Source organism: Phoca vitulina, unplaced genomic scaffold (genome assembly GCF_004348235.1).
Source record: "Phoca vitulina isolate PV1807 unplaced genomic scaffold, GSC_HSeal_1.0 scaffold52, whole genome shotgun sequence".
In the NCBI taxonomy this organism is placed as follows: Eukaryota; Metazoa; Chordata; class Mammalia; order Carnivora; family Phocidae; genus Phoca; species Phoca vitulina.
In genome coordinates, this window is record NW_022589755.1 from 5,729,005 (window position 1) to 5,750,010 (window position 21,006).

The following is a 21,006-nucleotide window of genomic DNA, read 5'->3' on the forward strand; positions in this document are numbered from 1 at the left end:
GCAGCCGCCCCCCGCGCTCTCCTCCAGCTGGCCGGCCCTGGGGCCCCGGCGGCGCAGCGTCTGGTACATCTACAGGTAACGGAGCGCGCCGCCCCTTTTCTCCGCGGCAGGCTGGGAGGCCCCGGCCCGCTGTGACGACCCTCTCCTCGCCGCTAATCCCCCAGTCTTGGGACTCCTCCCCCCTCAAGCCGCCCCCCCATCCCCTCTCCCCTCACCTTCCCTCAGTGATAAACCCTTTTGGACCCTTCTTCTCAACCTTTCTCTCATCCCCATCCCTGGGCCTCTCTCCCCGAGCCCCCCACACACACATACACTCCTCGGCCCCCTTCCAGGCCCTTTCAGACCCCCCTCATCTCTTCCTCCGAAACCTTGCCCCCAGTCGAACCCTCCAAACGGACCCCACTCCGGGGTTTGGAACCCACTACCCCTTTCTGCCCCCCTCACCGCCCCCACTCTGTTGAGCCCTCCCCGTGGGGAGCCACAGTGACTCCCCCTCAGGCACCTACATTCCAGGTCCCTGTTCCTCTGATCCCCACCTCCCCACACCCCTTTACAGAGTTGGCAAGTCCCCTCATTCATACCCCTCTCTCCCATTCACAGTCATCCCCCCATCACACACACATCCCACCCCCGGCCTCCCCTCCCCTCCTCTTTTTCCGCTGCGTGTCACTGTGCGACTGTGCATGTGTCAGTGTGGCTGTGTCGATGTGCGTGCGTGTGTGACTGCCTGCGGCCATGCGCACACGGCTGTGTGTGTGTGTGTGTGTGACAGAGAGAGACAGAGAGAGATGGAGAGATGGTGGGCTCCCAGTCCCCCTCCCCCAGCTGTGTCCATCTGTGTGTCCCTGTTTGATGGTGTCTATCTCTGTGTGTGACTTGGAGCGATAGAGAGGCTGTCTGAGGATTGTGTGTGTGTGTGTGTGTGTGTGTGTGTGTGTGTGTGAGTGATGGAGTGGGTCTGTCCCAGGGACTGCGGCTGTATCCTCTCATGCCAGGCCTGTCCCCTCCCCCCGACAGCCCCCCCTTTTCTAGTCCCTCCGTGTGTCTCTGTCCCCATGTGCCCCTCTCCCTGCCTCCAGGGGGTCTGTGCCGGTGTGGGGCATGTGTGCTGAGCCTCAGCTAAGCTTTTTCACGGGGAGCTGCATCTGCCTGTGTGTGCCACTTCTTAGCATGGGAGGGGGCTGGCTTCCCTGCGAGGGGGCCTCTGTGCAGGCCATGGAGAGACCCATGGAGATGGGTACATGAGGAGGGGCTGAGTACCAGAGGGGGTGCCTTGTACAGCAGCAAGCTCTGGGCTGTGGGATCCTGGGTGTGTGAGAGGCACCTTTGGGATGGGGGTGGGGGGAGTGGATCCTGCTGCAGTCTCCGCGTGTGGGATCCGGCGAACAAGAGCTGGCCGCTGCGCTCCAGAGGCCACTCTGGGGTCGCCGAGGGATGGCCTGGGGGAGAGCATTGTGTGTGCTCCTGCAGGGCAGGTAGTCAGCAATACCAGCCTGAATGGGGTGTCGTGTGGGTAGAGAATGCTGGGCCAGGGGTGGGGTTAGAGGGTCTCAGTAGGAGGGTGGCCGATGAGATTGGAACAGGGGAGAGCGGAGGACACTGAAGTGGGGGAAACGGGGGTGCTGGAGCATACAGGGTGCGTGGGGTGTTTGGAGAAATGGGGTGAGGAGGGAATGCAGGAACTGTGAGGAGGATTTGGGGGTGGGGATTCAGGCAGCACAGGGAGAGCACAGAGAGGATGCAGGGAATATAAATGAAATGCAGCTGCAAGTACCAGGAGGCGGAAGGGTGTGTGAGGAAGTGAGTTGATGCAGAAGTAGAAAGAGGCTTCCACGGATGAGAATGCGGGGGACTGGGGAGTATGAAAGGAACCTAGGGTGCTGTAGGGGACACAGTGGGATTGCATGCAGAGGTGTGAGAGGATGTGGGAGGGGTGAGGCTAAGGGAGAGGGGGCATAAGAGGGGTGAGGGTCTGTGGAGGACACTTTGGGGAAGGGGATGGGAGGTGTGCAGGGGCCGAGTAGGAGGTAGAGGGATGGCCCCATGGGGGTGTGATGAGGGCTAGGGGAACTGAAAGCTAATGAGGGTGGGTTGGGCCAACACGGAGCTTTCCGGTGGCATGGAGGAGTAGGGAGCAAGGTGCTGAGAGGTGAAGGGGCACACACAGGAGCAGAGGATGGGGAGCACAGAGTTTAGGGAAACTGTTGGGGCAACAGGGCAGGTGGGAAGTTGGAGGATAATGTGGTGGGATGAGGGAAGCATCCCATGGCCAGGGATTGGGCAAGAAAGTCATGGGAGTGTGGAGAGAAAGGAGCCTGTATGGGATGGGGATGCTTGGGAGGGAGGGACACAGGTGGAGTTGTGATGATCTGGGGGTGTTTGGACGTTATTGGGGTGTATGGGTTGCCTGTGAGGAATTCAGTCCTTGGCTTTGACACTTTTCTAGCTGGTGTGATCTTGAGCATGTTACTTCTCCGTGCCTCAGTTACCCCTCCCAGGGGTGTCGCGAGACTATGTGGATAGATAAACATTAAGTACGTGGAGTGGCATCTGGCAGTCAGCAATGGGTCAGTAAATGTCACTCATTGTTGTGCTGATGGCATAACCTGGGATAAATTTCAGGCTCCAAAGGCGTGGATGCTTATGACCAATTTGGGGCAGATGTATATGCGCTTGAAGTATTTGGGTGCAGTGAAGTGGACGGTATTATAACTGCAGCCACCCAAGTATTTCTTCTGTGTTTCTGAAGATTACTCACTGTGTGACCTTAGGCAAGTTGCTTAACCCTTCTATGCTTCTGTTTCCTCACCTATAAAGTGGAAATAGTACTTATGCCTACCTCAGAGGCTGGCTAGGACAGACAACTGAGTTACTCACCTGTGAAGGGTTTCAGATACCGCCCCGCACATAGCAAACGCTTCTTCCTGGCATGCAATGGACATGGGAGTTCTATTGAATTATATTGGGGGATGGGGTATTTGGGGGAAGGCTTGTGTCTGGAGTGTGAGGATAATGTGGGGGTAAAAGAGAGATTCCAGGGGTAGGGGAAAGACGTGGGAAACATAAGGGTTTGTGGCATGAACAGAAGAAAAAGAAACGGTTGCAAATCAGGGATAAAGGAAGTCCCAAGGGCAGGCTGTCTGCTGGGGACCTGGAGGTCTGGAGGGGGTCTGGGGGTAGCAAAGGCATAAGGACTCAGTGGAAGTGGCCAGGTGGGGACAAAGGTGGGTGTCGCAGAGTGCATGGTCAGGAGCAGGCAGCTCTGACCTCTGAACCAATTTCTGTTGGCCTTGTCCTTGGCCCCTTCCTCCTCTCTTTGCCTCCCTTCCCTCACCCCTTCGAAACCCCTTCCCTCTTCTCTTCCTACACCCCTTCTACAATGCTACAAAGGTGGCCTCTCCCTGGCTTGAATGTAAGATCAAGAAGACATGGTGGGTATGGTGTGGCGTGTTGACTGGACCATGGTGAACCTTGAGTGAGAGAAGTGGCTAGGTCTGCCCGTGTGTAAACACGCGCTGTTGAGCACACCCAGTTACGATAAGGGGGGACGGGGGCAGGGCTGGCATACCGCGCATGTGCAGAACGCTGTCGCCGGGGTACAAACGTATGGATGTGACAGTGACAGTGGAAGTCGTGGGGATCATGGGAGTACACAGGGGTGCTTGTGTGTAGGGGGAATGGTACCGAAATACGGTAGGAGCATGGTGGGTATTATTGGCGTGTGCTGGGATGTGTTCAGGGGGCGTGTTATGGGAATACACTGCGATCCGAGTGAGGGGGAGTTATTATTGGAGCATACTGGGATGTGTGGGGGGCGTTACTGAAATCTACTGGAGTATTCGTGGAGGGCTGTTTTGCCGAATCTGTGGGGGTAGGTAATTGAAGCACGCGGGGAGCATGCTTGGCTATTATTGGAGTGTGTTGGGGCTGGTGGATATTATTGGGATCTGCTAAGGGGTCTGCATGTGTGCTGGACAGGTCTCAGACGTGACCACAGGATGCTCGGGGTGCAGCAGGGCATGCATTCTAGTGGATGGAGGGTATTCTTGGGGCCCCCGAGGGGAGTGGGGTTGGAGTCAGGGTGTATGGGTATTCCTGTTGTATACTGGGGTTCCTGGAATGGAATGGATATATAATCTTGAGGCACACTGTGGTGATGTCAAGGGTTTGAGGCTGTTATCTGAGCGAGCCCAGGCAGGTGTTGAGATACATGGAATAGATTTGAGTTTAATTGAACTTTCCTGGGTATGTGAACATTACCTAAATGTGCTGACAGGCTTTGGTGGCCTGATGGTGGCGACTATCTGCATATTCGTGAGTAGTTTGCATTTTTACTAGAACCTATCCGTTGCATGAAGGAGATACATCTGAGGTATACCAGGGAATAGATAAGTCACTGCTGCTCACTAGAACTTTCTGCAGTGATGGAAATGTTCTGTATCTGCACTGTCCACCATGGTAACCACTAGTCACATGGTGACTACTGGGCACTTTGAAATGTGACTAGTGAGATTGAGGAACTGAATTTCTCAGTTTAATTTGTAATTAATTTGCATATAAATAGTCACACGCATTTAGTGGCCACCATATTGCACAGTGCTGAGTAAGCGAGGCTACAATCTGCTTGGGTACCTGGGGAGCTGTTACTGTGGTTTATATATAGTCAAGGAGCTGGGAGGGCTATCATCAAAGTACACGTGTCCTGTCGACTTAGTAACTTGCCTGAAGACCTTGAAGGAATCCTACTGAGCCCGTACTTCTATGTGCCCAGCACCGTGCTGAATACTGTACGTACTGAACTCCCACAGCGACCCCATCTGGTGGGGCCTGTTATTGTCTCACATTATAGATGAGGAAATTGAGGCCCAAAAGGTTAAAGCCTTGGGCTCAAGGTCACAGATAAGAAAGTGGCCAGCAGGGGCTCAAAGCAGGCTGTCTGGTGATCTGGCGGCTTACCTCCCCATCCCTTGCACAGTGCTGGCTCACAGTGGGCTTGGAAACTGCTTGCTGAATGGATGGGTGGATAGATGCACGGATGGATGAATGAGGAAAGACTGAGTGGGAGAGCCAGCACTCCGGGCTCTGAGGGGGAGGCTGCGAGCAAACACACACGGAATGGGTGAGGAAGATCCAGGAGGTGGGATGAATCGTTCTGGAGCAGGGGCTCAGGTCACCGGGTTGCTGGTGGAGGTTGGACTCTATGTCTCATAATCCCTTCTCCACCCCCCACCCCCCACCCCGCCCCCTTGCCAGCGATTACATCATTAAGGAGAAGACAGTCTTGCTGCAGAAGAAGGACAGTGAGGGGTTTGGGTTCGTGCTCCGGGGGGCCAAGGGTGAGTGCCGGCTGGGGAGGAGATGGGAGAAGGGCTCTCTGACCCAGGGGGATGGACAGGGGAAGGGACCCCAGCCCACCCACCACCCCACCCCCAGGGTGCTGGTCCCTCAGCTACGGTGAGGCCTCTGTGACTTGGGTCTGAGCCCCATCCCCTGCTCGGCCTCTCCACCCCCTCCCCTCCGACCCCGCCGGCTCCTCCCCATCTGCAGCGCAGACCCCCATCGAGGAGTTCACCCCCACCCCGGCCTTCCCGGCACTGCAGTATCTGGAGTCTGTGGATGAGGGTGGCGTGGCATGGCGAGCTGGACTTCGTATGGGAGACTTCCTCATCGAGGTGAGTCCTGGCCTCCAGCCCCAGGGGCCTTTCCAAGTGCCAGCCTCCAGCACACCTTCCACAGATACTGCTCTCTCCCTGGGACCCTGGTGACAAAAATCCCCAGGCTCCTCCTGATCCACACCAAATACGGCTGCCCAAGTCCAGATTCTCTTTCAGCACCAGGCCTCCCAGCCCCCCAGCCCACCCCCTAGCCAGCCTCTGCTTTCTTCAGTGATTCCTTCCGAAGGCTTCTCTGAAGCACTAAAAGAAAACAGAGCTGTTCCCCAGGACACACACACACACACACACACACAATGCAGGGACGGGGGACAAGGACGGGGGGAGAGAGGTGAATAGGGTGAACCCAGCCCCCTGAAGCCCCAACCCTGGGGCCAGGAAAGTTACCAGAAGAAGTGGGGCCTTGCAAGGAGAGGGGGTGGTGGTGAGGGTCAGTGAGAGGGAAGAGGCCAAGAGTGCTACACACAGGGCAAGGCGGGACACCACTCTGCTGGGGACTCTGAAGCTGAAAGCATCCCTCCCCTCACCTGCTCTGTGCGGTGTGGGTCTATCTGTGCCACAGGTGAACGGGCAGAATGTGGTGAAGGTTGGCCACCGGCAGGTGGTGAACATGATCCGCCAAGGGGGCAACACGCTGATGGTCAAGGTGGTGATGGTCACCAGGCACCCGGACATGGATGAGGCTGTCCATAAGAAAGGTGCTTGTCCACTTTTTGTGTGTGGCCAGACCTGGGCACCCCACTGCCACCAGACTGAGATCCTCAGAGGTCCTAATGGCCTAATGGTCCTCACCACTGGCCTTCTCTTCCCCAAGGCTGCCTGTTCATGACCCTTCTGGAGGAGAAACTGAGGCAGGGAGGGCTCAGCATGCTGGGGGCAACTGTTATCTGATATCTGGGAGCACTGCAGTGGTGGTGGGGGTGGTTCATGGGCCTTCTCTCTGCGGTACTGATGCTTGACCCCACCGTCACCTTTTCAGCACCCCAGCAGGCTAAGCGGCTCCCGCCCCCAGCCATCTCTCTGCGTTCCAAGTCTATGACCTCAGAGCTGGAGGAGATGGGTGAGCCTGTGGGGCTGCTGGGGCCCAGGCGCTGGGGGGGGGGGGGGGGGCAGAAGGGGGCTGAACCAGACCTTGAGTTTGTTAGTGTTGTTAGTGACCAGGGGTCCTGTCCTCATCCTGTCCCCTAGTCCATGGGTCAGACTGTCTCTGGCCTGCGTGTGTGTTGCTGGGAAGGGGCGTCTGAGAGTCGACCTTCCTCTGTCCTCTTATATCTGTTTCTCTGTCGAGTCTCTCTCTGGGTCTGCACGTCCCTCCTTAAGGGTCCCTGTTTCCTTTCTGGCTTCTCTCCATCTGCCCCACCTCACCCCACTCCCGTTCTCTATCTCTTCCTCCACCAGCTTCCCCACACCCACTAACAGAAAGGAAGGCCAGCCCCTCCCCAGACAGGGCCGAGTGGACCTGGGGGGTCCCATTTCCCCTGACAGGGGGCAGATCGGGCAGCTGACCTCCCCTACCCTGAGGGAGGAGGGTGTTCCAGAGAGGGGGCCCCTCGCCTCCCCCTGAAGTCCTAACTCTTGGCTCCTCTACTGCCTCTCCCCCGGGCTAGTCTCCCCCTGGAAGAAGAAGAGTGGTGAGTGGGCACAGGACTGGCGGGGGGGCCCCCCCCGTCCCCATCCCGCCGGCGGACTTGCCCCTCCCCGACCCGGGCCCTTCACTGCCCCACTCGCGCTTGCGCACGCCCGCTGGCCACGCCCACTGGCCGAGCCCGCTCCGCCCCGCCCCCAGGGGCGCCCCTGGACTTCATCCGCATCCTTTGCCCACAGAGTATGAGCAGCAGCCTGCGCCGGTGCCCAGCATGGAGAAAAAGCGGACCGTGTATCAGATGGCTCTCAGTAAGATGGCCCAGCCCTGCTCCCCAGGCTGCCCAGGACCCCTGACCCCACGCCCCCTGGGGTGCCGCAGCCTCTCCAACCCTCTTCCTGCCTGCGCACCCTTTGGCCACCTCCAACCTGATCACCTCATACCCCAACCTTGCCCCACGCATCAAGTATGAGCTCCCACCTCTGTCCTCAGCCTCTCCCCCGTTCCTTCTGCCTCCCCTCCACCTTCCCTCCTATGAGGATTTGCTGTCCTCACCCCTTCCCACCGCTGGGTCCTGCCTTCTGGGCTGGAGATTCTGTCTCCATCAGGGTCATCAGTCCACGGGGATGGAGGCAAGGGTGCCTTTTCCTGGTTCGTACAACATATTGTACGGGCTCCTGGCAGCTCTGTTTCTGCCCGAGGCCAAAGCAAGCTTCATTTCACTGCCTCTTCCCTCCTCCCCTTAGACAAACTGGATGAAATTTTGGCGGCAGCTCAGCAGACCATCAGTGCAAGCGAGAGTCCTGGACCTGGTGGCCTTGCATCGCTGGGCAAACACCGGCCCAAAGGCTTCTTTGCCACTGAGGTAGGCAGCCTGGACTGGGGGATGGGAGCATAACGGAGAGGAGGCTTGGGGGGTGCACACACCAACCTGGAACAACGTCCTTCTCCTTGCAAACCTTTCCCAACCCCTCTGTGTTGAATGTCGGTCCTGGAGGGGCACCATACTTCCTGGGCCGTCTCCTTTCTCCCCACTTTGGCAGCCTCCTTTCCTCTCTGCCCATCCTCTTCCTTACTCTTCTCCTAAGTCTTGTCTCTTGTTTCCTCACTCCCTGCTCCCACCTCTTGTCCATCTCCGTCCCACCTCAGGAGTCTCAGGGAAGGCATGATGTCACAGCTGGTGATCCCTGGCATCGGCCCAGCACATGATAATAGGTGCTCAACAAGTGGGAGTTATTAAAATATTATTTATTACCACTGTCTCCACTCTACCTGCTTTTCCCTAGGACAGAGGGTGACCTGTAATGGGTGGTGATCCTGTTTGGGACACTACATTTTACATGGATTATCTCATTCGTTCCTAGGATCATCCTGTGAGGTCCACATGGTTGTTAGCCCATTTACAGAGGGGAAACTGAGGCTCAGAGAGGGAGGCAGTATTTCAATCCAGGCAAGTCAGGCAACTGGATCCATGGCATTGGCTCTTCTGGTGGGCCTGCTGGACCCTCCCTAGCTGGCCTGCCATTGGGCTGTGCCCTTTCATGGGAACACAGTCACCACCAGCCTCCTCCCCCCCCCTTCCAGCGTCACCTCCAGAGATCATACATGCCCTACTTCTCTCTTAGCACTTGCTTCTTCTCTGCTCGGGCCTTGCCCTCTGACCGTGCCCTTTGAACCCTTCTTCCCACAGGCCACACCCACCACCCAGTGGCCAACAGGCTGTTTACTCTAAAACTGGATTCTTTGGCTTTTGAGGGACCATGGACCCGCTTGGCAGGCTGGCATAGTCCTCCTAATAATGCTTATAAACATAAAATAAATTACCTAAAAAAACAAAAGAAACCAATTACACCGATAATACAGTTATCAAAATATTTTTTTAAAAGCAAAATCCATGGTGCACCTGGCTGGCTCAGTTGGTAGGGCATGTGACTCTTGCTCTCAGGGTCATGAGTTTGAGCCCTGTGTTGGGCCTAGAGCTCAGTTAAACACATACACACACACACACAAAGTAAAAGCAAAATTTGTGATCTAGAAATATCTATACTTTTTTGTCAACACGTTAGAGCAAGACCTCATGATGGATCTTAACTACTCTAACTAGTCATGAGGTGCATAAACACAATTTCAAGAGATCTGCACCTGCTGTTAAAGGATATGGAAATATCTGTGATTTCTTTTGGGGATACAGGCACAGGTCTTGCTAAGGTCGGCTTGGTTTGCTGCCTACATCCTTAATCGAGGAAATGTGTTTTTGTTGGAAGATAATGACAGTAAAGATGTAATTTTTTTTCCTAGTCCAAGTGCATGGCCCCCTTGAAGTCTATCCACAGACCTGCGAAGGGTTAGACTACCTACTTTAGAACGCCTCATACTTTGACAAGAACCAAATGAAGGTAGCAAATTTTGTACTTGAACTCAAAGAATTGCTTTCAGATGCAAAGGTGGAGGGTCCTTGGCCACTTCTCAGGGCTTGGCAGAGTGCCCTGCACGCAGTAGCCCCTCACGTCTCACCTGTCCTGAGTTTCTCAAGGAATCTGAAATCTCAGAGGCTGTGAGGATCATCTTTTGTGCCCACCTCCCCCAAAGGTCAGTGTAGACTCGGAAGTGTATGGACAGTCAAGCCAGGCAGACCTGCCTCCAAATTCTGACTTCCTCTGACTTCCTGTGTTACTCGAACCATACTACCTAATTTCTCTGCATCCTCAGTTTCCTGCTCTGTACAATGGGGCTAAAGCCAATCTTGCTGGTCCTGATGAGGAGTGAATGAGATCACCTCCTAGCACAGCAGGCTCTCAACAGATAGCGAGCCCTCTTAGGCCATAAAACAAACTGGAGACCCCACAATGACTTGCCAGTGAGCCTTGCATGTGCCCCAGAGACCCTGTAACAGCGTATCACATGTCTCCAAGAGAGTCTCCAAGAATAGATAGGGCAAACCCTGTTTTCATTTATTCAACAAATGGCAGCCAGCATGCCAACCCCTCCCTGTGTGAACCGTGGTTGCAGGACAGACAAGATCCCAGCCTTCGTGGAATTCACCATCTGAGCTCCAAAGACACCCGGAGATGGGCCCAGACATGGGCCAGTAATAACACCAGCTGCCCACGTGCCCCTCCCTCCTAGAAACGAGACTTGCAGGCATTCACCTGAGTTCTTGAATGGCATCTCCCTTCCTTCTCGGCCTTAGAGGCCAGTGGTGTTTTTCCCTGTTAGGTTTCCCTTTTTCTTCTCCCTTCCAGGGTCTGGCCCTGGGCCTTCCCAAAGCCCCGCCTCTCGTGTTGCGGTCTTTCTTCACCCTCATCTCTGTCCCCACCTTCCCACCAGCCATCCTGACTTCTCACACTAAGTCAACACAGGGGCCCCATCCTGCTCCTTCTGCGTCTCCGTGGCTCACTCTCTCTGTGGTCTTGTTCTCTTCTGTTTCTTGTCTCCCACCTGCTTCAGCTTCTCTCCCCTCCTCACTGTCTCACTTGGAGCTCTGTGCACTAGACCAGAGAGGGTAAGCTGACAGTGTGGGGGCCCAGTATTGCCCTGAGGCCTCTTTTATCAGGCCTGAGCAACAGTGAATCAGAGTAACCTATTATACAAGGTGCCACTGTTTGGAAACTTAAGAATTGGGAGATTTCAACCTCCCTGAAAGACACCCCTCTGCACAAAACCTAACGTGGGGACATGGTACTGAGGGACCTGCCCATGCCAACAGTGGGAGGGGCAGACCCCAGGCAGATCCACTGTAGGTCAAGGTGTCTCTTGGGCTGTCTCCTCCTAGGGCTCTGCTGTCCATCCAGCAGTCCTCCCCTCTGTGTGGCTTTGGCTCCCTCAGCTACTGTCTCTGTTACCTGGTCACTGACCCCAAGGGGTACCCTACCTCCCCCCCCCAACTCCTGCGCTGTCCTCGCTTCCGCCCATCTTTATCTGGGTGCCAGTGTCAGCCTTTCTCTGGACTCAAATTTTCCCTCTGATTATTTTGACCATACCCTCTTGATTGCATTATCTGTCTCTTTCCCTCCTCTTTGCATGCCTGACCCTCCTGGAGCAGCTCTGGCCCCCTCCATTCGAGGCCTCTCAGGACTGCCTCTCTTCCTGCTTTGTTGGGACCCTCTTTCTTCCCATCGCTTTCTCATTTCCCCTCCTGTCTGCCCGGCTCTGAACCCCCATCTCTGTCTTTTTCTATCTCTGTCTCTCCGTCTGTCTCCCCCTCCGCTCTCTCCCCCCTCACCCCTTTTCAAGGGCTGTCGCCCTGGCGTGCATTTCTCAGCCCATCTTCAGCCTCCAGCCTGCGCATAGCACCAGGGCGCACACTCTGCCCTTGAGGCATCAGACCCACCACCGGCCCACGAGGTGGCACCGGAGGAGGGCTGGACCTCCCGCTGACTCCTGCCCGCAGCCGGTGACGTCACGCGCACCCGGGCACTCTGATTGGCTGCCCCCCTCTGCGCGGGAGAGGACGCTCCCGGGTCGTGGATGGAGGTCAGCCTGTCCCATCTGGGTCAGTGTGCCCCTCAGGCAGGCAGTCCGACACCTCCTCAGACGCTTTTATGGCTTCTCCATCAGTCTGACATCTCCTCGGCCACTCTGACCCCTTTTATGTCAAGTTAACCCATCATTTGATCCCTCCTCTTCCACTTAGAAGTGTCTTCTGCCAATGTGCCAATCTGACGCCTTTCCCTCACTCTGCACTCTCTTCAGTCAGAGGCACCCCCCCCCCCCCCGTCATTCGGAACCCTCCCCCATCACTCTACCTCCATCCATCCCCAATCCCGTGCGTCTACCAGATGCTTCCCTCACCTTCCTTCCCACCTCCCCATTATCCCCTTGCTCGCCTTCCCCAGCCTGGACTCCGTATTCAGTGTCCTCTCCAGCCTCCTTCTGCCCTCAGGGGTCCCTGCATCCTTTCTGACTGGGTGTTCCCCCCATCTTGTCAGGGTGTCCTTCATTCTGCACATATTTACTGAGCACCTGTTATGCGCTGGACCTGCTGCTTGGCTCTGGGGGTGGAGGAGGGAACCAATCAAGGCCACTCCCATTAGAGAATTTACATTTGGGGGCGGAGGTTGGGTTTTGCAGAATTGGGTTCTGCCGCATGTAAGAGAAACCTCCAAATAACAGTGGCTTGAACCAGAAGAGTCTTACATCTCTGTCATGTTAACGAAGTCTGGAGGAGGGAGTCCCAGGCAGGTGTGGCAGCCGCCATGGTCATGAAGACCCAGGATCCTTCTCACTTTCTGCTCCACCATCCTAGCCTTCTTTCCAACCATAAGGTCACCTCATAGTCCAAGATGGCTGGAGCTCTAGCTGTTACACCAGCATTCCAGGTAGCAGGAACAAGGAAGAGGGAAAGGCAGGAAGGCAAAGGAGGGCACATTGTTGCTTCTTGGGTTACCTCTGAGGAGACCTCCCCAAAGTAACACACAACACTTGCGCTTACGCGTCCCAGCTGACCTTAGTTCCGTGGCCGCACTCAGCTGCAAGGGGGCCTGGGGAATGTAGTCCCAACAGGCGCCAAAGGAGATTGCGGTTTCCTTACCAAGGAAGAAGAGTAGAATGGGAACTGGGTAGACTCTGTGCCCAGGGAGACAGACAATGAACAAGCAAGCAAATAATTATACTAACTCTACACTGGTTTAAGTGGAGGGAGTTATGATGTAGAGTAACAGAAGCCTCTCCAGGAAGGAGACATCTGAAACTAACAGACTTCACCCATTATCACTTTTCTACCACCTCTCTGACCTCATCTCCACCCCTCAGCGCCCTGCTCACCCACTCGAGACACATCGGCCTCCTGACTGTTCCTTGAGCACACCAGACTCACTCCCACCTCAGGACGTTTACAATTGCTGTTCCCTCTGCCTGGGATACTCTTCCCCTGGATATATGCCTGGCTCCCTTCTTCCGGAGATTGCTCAAATGATATCTTCACAGAAGGGCCTTCCTTGACAGCCCTATTTTAAATTATAGTCCTCCTCTCCTCCCCCTCTTCCCTCCACCCGACCCCGTTATGTTACTAATTTATTTTGTCTGCCCTCCAAAATAGACTTTTGTCTTATTTTGTCGATGGCTGCATCTGCAGCATCTAGAACAGTCCCTGGCATGAATCAGGTGCTCAGTAAATATCTGTGGAATGAATGAATGAATGAGACAAACGCAGAGATGGGCAGTCTCAGTCCAGTGAGGTGTGTGCAGGGAGAGGTTAGGACAGGAGCATCCTGTGAGGGGCCAGAGCAGCACTGTCTTGTCCAGTAGAGTTCCTGGGTTGAAGGAACTGTTCTACATCCGTGCTGTCCCATACGGCTGGGCAGCCACCAGCCGTGTGTGGTGACTGAACCCTTGAAATGTGGCCAGCAAAAACAGAGGAAGGGAGTTTTAAATTTTAATTTATTTTAATTCGTTAAAATTTACATCTGAAAGGGTGGTGGCTATTGTATTGGGCAGTGTAGGTTTAGAGAGGAAGGGAGACGCCAGGCCAGAGTGGGGGCCAGGGTGACAAGTCTTCGCAAGCAGAGCAGGGGGAAAGGATGTTCCAGGCAGAGGGAACAGCATATGCAGAGGCCCTGAGGTGAGAAACAGCACAGGAAATTGAGAGAGGCGGGGAGTACTTAGAGCAAGGGGGCTGGAGGGTGCATGATGGGAGGTGAGGGCAGTAAGGTGGGGACTTCATCCAAAAAGGGTTTCCTTTCTCTGTACTTCTGGCCTCAAAGACAGAGAAGAGCAACATCCGAGGTCACCTGGCAGAAGCAAGGGAGTCAGTGCCTGATGCTGGCTCATTCTCCTTTAGTCACTGTTCATTTGACACAAGCTTATAGAACATCAGGTCCTGGTTGGGGACTGGGGACCCAGCAGTGAAAGAGACCAACAACGTTGCTACCATCAGGCAGGGTGTTAGGATTCCACGGGCCTTTGGCACTTTTTTTTTTTTTTAAAGAGTTTATTTATTTGAAAGAGAGAGAATGAGAGAGAGAGCACATAAGAGGGGGGAGGGTCAGAGGGAGAAGCAGACTCCCTGCCGAGCAGGAAGCCCGATGTGGGACTCAATCCCGGGACTCCAGGAACATGACCTGAGCCGAAGGCAGTCGCTCAACCAACTGAGCCACCCAGGCGCGCTGGGCCTTTGGCACTTTTACCTTCATAAGCCCCTCTGTGTTGGTGCAAAGATGAATATTATCATCCAGGCTGGATTCTGTTCATTTCTCCCCCTCTGATTTTAAAGGAAATGAAAATATTTTCCCTGCAGGTGTCGTGGGCCGGAGATCCTGTACCTCTGGTGCCTTCAAGGAGCTGACATTCTAGGCAGGGAGTCAGGAAGGAAGCAAGTAAACAAGTCATCTCAGATGGAAATGAGTGCCCTAAGGAAAACAGGACAGGAAAGTGCGGTAGACAGTGACTGGGAGGGACATTTGAGTGGAGGACGTAAAGACGGAAAGGAATGTGTGACGATGAGGAGAAAATGTTGCAGAGAGCAAATGCAGGACTTGCAAGTGTTCTAAAGCAGGGATGGACCTCGGGGCATTGGAGGAGCAGGACTGGTGGACACGGTGGACCAGAGTGAGCAGGTAGGAGATGTAGGCAGGGCTAGATTGTACTGGGCACCTGGGTTTCCTGTAGTGGGAGCATGAGATGGGGATTCCTGCACCAACAGTATCCTAAGGGGAGAATTATAAGGGAGTGAGGGAGGCAAGGTGAGCTGCGGGAGGTCAGCAAACGTGGTCCCCGCTGGAGTTCCCTTTCAGCCTGATCCCTGGGAGAGTTTGAATTGCACCACGGAGTTAATCCTGCCTTGGATCTCTGTGTCAGTCTATCCTTGGCTGCAGGCTGCTCCCAGGAGTAGGGGGACATAACTACTTGGGCCCATCAGCTCCTTTGGAGGAGGGGGATTCTTTAGAGCCAGGGGCAGCAGAGAGCCCAGGCAGCTGACCCTGTCAGCAGCTGGGGATGGTCACTGCGTCCCAGTCAAAGGGATGTGGGTGTGCACCAGCAGGGTCTACCACAGACCACAACTCAACACCAGAGTTGGGAATTCCGATCCCCTCCTGACTGGTGATGTGGGATGCTCCTGTAGGATTTTAAGCAGGGCAATCGCATGACCAGGACTTCTTTTTGAAAGACCCGTCTGACTGTTACATGGCAAGCAGACCAGAAAGCGGTGGAGGGTGGGGACAGGGTGGCAGGAGGGAGACAGGGGAAAAGGCTGGGGCAGCCAGCGAGCCAAGCAATGCTGGTGACTTGGACCTGGGTGGGGGGTTTGACAGCAAGAATGTAGAAAAGACCCAGAATAGTGATCGGTATGGGAAGCAGAGCTAACAGGGCTGCCTGAGAAACTGCTTTCTTTTCCTTTCTTTCTCCCCGCTGCCCAAACTCAGACACCTTTCTCTCCCCCAGAATTCCCTTTTGCCTCCTCCATTCCTCTCACCCTTCCTGCAGAGGCTTGGAGAAGGCTTGGGGGCTGGCTGTATGGTGAAGCCATAAATCTTCACACCCAAACTGATCTTTTTCTGTTGTCTTTTTTCTCTGACTGCTACCCCAAAGTCAAGCTTCGATCCGCACCACCGCTCGCAGCCAAGTTATGAACGTCCTTCTTACCTGCCTCCAGGACCTGGGCTTATGCTCCGGCAAAAATCTATTGGTATGTCACCTGGACGGGTGGGTATAATGGATGCCAGCAGGGGAGGGGGAGGCTGGGAGAGTGACAGGTTATGGGAGGAATGAAGGGGATTTGAAATGTCCTTTTCTACTTCCATATATGACCACGGTTCCATCAAGCTGGGCAAAGAGCTCAGGCTTTGTTTTTGGGCAAACCTGAGTTTGAATTCTGGCTCTTGTCCCTCCTGGCTGTGTGACCTGGGGCAAGTAGCTTCACCTCTCTGGGCCTTGGGTTCTGCATCTAGGAAATGGGCATGTTATTGTTCCTGCCTGGATGCAGTGAGTCGAAGCCCCCACCACCTAGTTTCTTCTCTGTTTTACCTGACTTCATTCATGCATGCATACATTCTAGAAATGTTTACTAAGCACCCAGCATAAGTCCTAGACTGCTGGGGATATGTCAGTGAACAAAACAGAGGAAAGGGTCCTGCCCTCATGGAGCTTGCCTTCTAGCAGGGGAAGACAGACAACAGATTATAAGCATAAGAAACAAGACAATTATATAGTATGTTGACAGTGGTAAGTTCTGTGTGGCGGGGGCGGGTGGGGAGCAGACTAGAATAAGAGAGATCAGGAGCACTGGGAAGCAGATATGAGCCAAAACATGGAAATGAAGGGGGAGAGCCATGTGGATATACGGTGATAAGGTATTCCAGGTACTGAGAACAACCGAGACAAAGGTCCTGAGGTAGGATTGAGCCACCGTTTGCTCAGATCAGGGAGACTGTGGGGTGGGAGGAGATCAGGAGCACAGCTGGGGGCCTGCTAAGTTTCAGATGCCAGTGAGACATCCAATTAAGTGGATATGGCATTTGGATATAGGAGCCTGGAGCTCAGGGGAGAGGACTGAGCCCCAGGACAGATGTGGGCGTCTTCAGCAGAGAGATAGTGAATGAAGCAACATACAGCTTGAGATCGCCAAAGGAGAGAGAGTAGTCAGAGGGGAGAAGAGGGTCAAAGACTGAGCCCTGCAGTGATAAATAGGCGAAAGACTTTGCTCTTCCCAATCCACTCGGAGTCCTTTTGCTGATTGGGTCTAGCTTTTCTCCCACTTCCAGCGTCCACAGTCCATCAGTGTGAGTCTTGCATCTGTGAGGTCTACCTGTATCTCCTCATTTACCTCCTCTCAACCACCTGTAAAGCCACCTAGCATTGCTTACTTATAAATCGGCTCTCTAGTAAATGTTAGCCTCATCCTAAGCAGTTCCGTCTGTGAAAGCACAGGTTTGATGTGCTAATTACATTTTATTTCCGCGTATACATGAAAAAGAAATCTATAACTGTGCACCTAAACATGGCATCTTTCCCGGGCTCCAGCCACTTTTGCTCACCCCAAGCCACCACTAGCATAGGCTGTGTCTTTGTGGGAATTAGAAAACGGCGCCCCCTCCTGGCTTGGGGAGGAAGTTCAGCTGAATGTCGCCCCACCTCCCGTTGCTCCCTCTGCCGGTTGCTGATGTGCAATGCACAGCCTGGTCATTAAGCCGATTTACCACAGCTGGGGAACTCTGGACTCATTCGTGTGAGGGTCTTAGCATATACTCAGTGGCGTCGTATTATTATTATTATTATTATTATTATTATTATTATTATTATCATCATCATCATCTCGTTAATACTGTAGTACTATGGGATAGGGGAGGAGGGAGACCCCCTCCCCCCACTCCTGGATCCACTGTATCTTCCCCAGGGGCTGCAGAAGATGATAGACCCTACCTAGCACCCCCAGCCATGAAGTTCAGCCGCAGCCTGTCTGTGCCTGGCTCGGAGGACATCCCCCCGCCGCCCACCACGTCCCCACCGGAGCCCCCCTACAGCACACCTCCAGCCCCCTCCTCCTCTGGCCGCCTCACCCCATCCCCCAGAGGAGGGCACTTCAACCCCAGTTCGGGTGGCCCCCTCCCCTCCTCTTCCCCCGCATCCTTTGATGGGCCCTCCCCTCCCGACGCGCGTGTAGGGGGCCGTGAGAAGAGCCTGTACCACGGCGGGCCCCTGCCCCCCGCCCACCACCACCCGCCCCACCACCACCACCATCACGCCCCGCCCCCCCAGCCTCACCACCACCACGCCCACCCCCCTCATCCCCCGGAGATGGAGACCGGCGGCTCTCCCGACGACCCCCCACCCCGACTGGCTCTGGGGCCCCAGCCCAGCCTGCGCGGCTGGCGGGGCGGCGGGCCCAGCCCCACCCCGGGCGCCCCGTCCCCGTCGCACCACGGCAGCGGGGGCGGGGGCATCAGCTCCTCCCAGGCCCCGGCCCTGCGCTACTTCCAGCTGCCCCCCCGGGCGGCCAGCGCGGCTATGTACGTGCCAGCCCGCTCGGGCCGCGGGCGCAAGGGGCCCCTGGTCAAGCAGACCAAAGTCGAAGGCGAGCCTCAGAAGGGCGGCGGCCTCCCGCCCGCCCCCTCGCCCACGTCTCCGGCGTCGCCGCAGCCGCCGCCGGCCGCCCCGTCGGAGAAGAACTCCATCCCCATCCCCACCATCATCATCAAGGCTCCGTCCACCAGTAGCAGCGGCCGCAGCAGCCAGGGCAGCAGCACCGAGGCGGAGCCCCCCACTCAGCCCGAGGCTGCGGGCGGCGGCGGCGGCTCCTCGGCGCCGAGCCCCGCCCCGGCCATGTCGGCGGTGCCGCCGTCGCCCTCGCCCGTGCCCACCCCCACCTCGCCCAGCGGCCCGGCCACCCTGGATTTCACCAGCCAGTTCGGAGCGGCCCTGGTGGGGGCGGCCCGGAGGGAAGGGGGCTGGCAGAACGAAGCCCGCCGGCGGTCCACGCTCTTCCTCTCCACCGACGCGGGGGACGAGGATGGCGGCGACAGCGGGCTGGGCCCAGGGGCGCCCCCGGGTCCCCGGCTGCGCCACTCGAAATCCATCGACGAAGGCATGTTCTCCGCCGAGCCCTACCTGCGGCTGGAGTCTGCGGGCGCGGGGAGCGGCGGCGGCTACGGGGCTTACGCGGCCGGCAGCCGCGCCTACGCGGGCAGCGGGGCCAGCAGCGCCTTCACCAGCTTCCTGCCGCCCCGACCCCTGGTCCACCCGCTGACCGGCAAGGCCCTGGACCCCGCCTCCCCGCTCGGGCTGGCCCTGGCCGCCCGAGAGCGGGCGCTGAAGGAGTCCTCGGAGGGTGGTGGGCCCCCCCAGCCCCCTCCAAGGCCCCCATCGCCCCGCTATGAGGCCCCGCCGCCCACCCCACACCACCACTCGCCCCACGCCCACCATGAGCCAGTGCTGCGTCTCTGGGGGGCCTCACCACCGGACCCCGCCCGCCGGGAGCTGGGGTACCGGGCAGGGCTGGGCAGCCAGGAGAAGTCCCTTCCGGCCAGCCCTCCAGCTGCCCGACGCTCCTTGCTGCACCGCTTGCCCCCCACAGCTCCCGGGGTCGGGCCCCTCCTCCTGCAGCTGGGGCCAGAGCCCCCGCCCCCGCACCCCGGGGTGAGCAAGGCGTGGAGGTCGGGGGCCCCCGAGGAGCCCGAACGGCTGCCCCTACACGTGCGGTTCCTTGAGAACTGCCAGCCCAGAGCCAGTGGGGCGGGGGGAAGGGGACCCCCCTCGGAAGACGGGCCGGGGGTTCCGCCGCCCAGCCCGCGCCGGTCCGTACCGCCCTCGCCGACCTCCCCGCGGGGCAGTGAAGAGAATGGGCTTCCCCTGCTAGTCCTGCCGCCCCCTGCTCCCTCGGTGGATGTGGAAGACGGTGAATTCCTGTTCGTGGAACCGCTGCCCCCGCCCCTGGAGTTCTCCAACAGCTTCGAGAAGCCAGAGTCGCCCCTCACACCTGGGCCTCCCCACCCGCTGCCGGACCCACCCACCCCACCCACCCCCTTGCCCCCCGTGCCGCCACCTGCTATTGCTGCCGCACCTCCCACCCTGGACTCCACGGCATCCAGCCTGACTTCCTATGACAGTGAGGTGGCCACACTGACCCAGGGGGCCCCCGTGGCTCCTGGGGACCCCCCTCCGCCAGGCCCACCGGCCCCGGCGGCCCCTGCTCCCCCGGCCCCACAGCCTGGCCCAGACCCACCGCCGGGCACAGATTCCGGTATCGAGGAGGTGGACAGCCGGAGCAGCAGCGACCACCCTCTGGAGACCATCAGCAGCGCATCCACACTGAGCAGCCTCTCTGCCGAAGGCGGTGGCAGCGCGGGAGGTGGCGGGGGCGGCGGGGGCGGGGGCGCCAGTGTGGCCAGTGGGCCAGAGCTTCTGGACACATACGTGGCCTACCTGGACGGCCAGGCCTTCGGGGGGAGTGGGACTCCTGGCCCACCCTATCCTCCACAGCTCATGACTCCTTCTAAGCTCCGGGGCCGGGCTCTGGGGACCAGCGGAGGACTGAGGCCCGGCCCTAGTGGGGGACTCCGGGACCCTGTCACTCCCACCAGCCCCACCGTCTCGGTGACAGGGGCTGGAACGGATGGGCTGCTGGCCCTGAGTGGTTGCACAGGACCCTCAACGGCGGCTATGGCCGGGGGTCCGGTGGCTATCGAGCCGGAAGGCCCACCGGTGCCCTTGCCATCGGCCTCCTCTCTGCCTCGGAAGCTGCTGCCCTGGGAGGAGGGCCCGGGACCCCCGCCACCACCCCTGCCCGGGCCCCTGGCCCAGCCTCAGGCCTCAGCCTTGGCCACAGTAAAAGCCAGCATCATCAGTGAACTCAGCTCCAAGCTTCAGCAATTTGGGGGCTCCTCGGCAGCTGGTGGCGCTCTGCCCTGGGCCCGGGGAGGCAGCGGGGGAAGCGGGGACAGCCACCACGGGGGAGCCAGCTACGTCCCTGAGAGGACCGCTTCCCTGCAGCGGCAGAGGTGAGCCGGGGCTGATGGTTGGTGATGGAGGCCACAGGGGCCAATGCTGTGGGTACCAGAGCCTACCTTCCCCATAGCTGCGTCCTTCGAGGGTCCCTGGTGGCAGAAAGAAAGCAGAAACGAGGCTGGCTTGCAGAAGTCCGTCCTCAGAGAAGCATGCTTTCACAGATAGTTTATCTCAGTAGCTTTTGTGCTCTCTTCCCATCACCATGACAACCCACATCCCATGATGAACAAAAAAAATATTGACAAAAGAGATTGGAGCACAACTTGCCGATGTCTGTTTCCTTGGTGGGCTGTCAGTTCTGACAGTCCCTGAAAT

At 57.2% G+C, this 21,006-nt stretch overlaps 1 protein-coding gene across 5 annotated transcripts in view; it reads left to right on the forward strand.

Annotated features, from left to right (window-relative positions):
• The window catches only part of SHANK1 (SH3 and multiple ankyrin repeat domains 1), a 45,874-nt gene that overhangs the window by 20,383 nt on the left and 4,485 nt on the right, over window positions 1-21,006 (forward strand). For 4 of the 5 annotated variants that reach the window (XM_032387945.1, XM_032387947.1, XM_032387944.1 and 1 more), the window contains 9 exons: window positions 5,254-5,336; window positions 5,548-5,672; window positions 6,235-6,370; window positions 6,652-6,732; window positions 7,280-7,303; window positions 7,497-7,565; window positions 8,001-8,119; window positions 15,781-15,877; window positions 17,585-20,684. In XM_032387945.1, the coding sequence (XP_032243836.1) occupies window positions 5,254-5,336; window positions 5,548-5,672; window positions 6,235-6,370; window positions 6,652-6,732; window positions 7,280-7,303; window positions 7,497-7,565; window positions 8,001-8,119; window positions 15,781-15,877; window positions 17,585-20,684 (3,834 nt within the window). The remainder of the gene's footprint in view (window positions 1-5,253; window positions 5,337-5,547; window positions 5,673-6,234; window positions 6,371-6,651; window positions 6,733-7,279; window positions 7,304-7,496; window positions 7,566-8,000; window positions 8,120-15,780; window positions 15,878-17,584; window positions 20,685-21,006) is intronic. The other variant, XM_032387948.1, reaches the window with a different exon arrangement.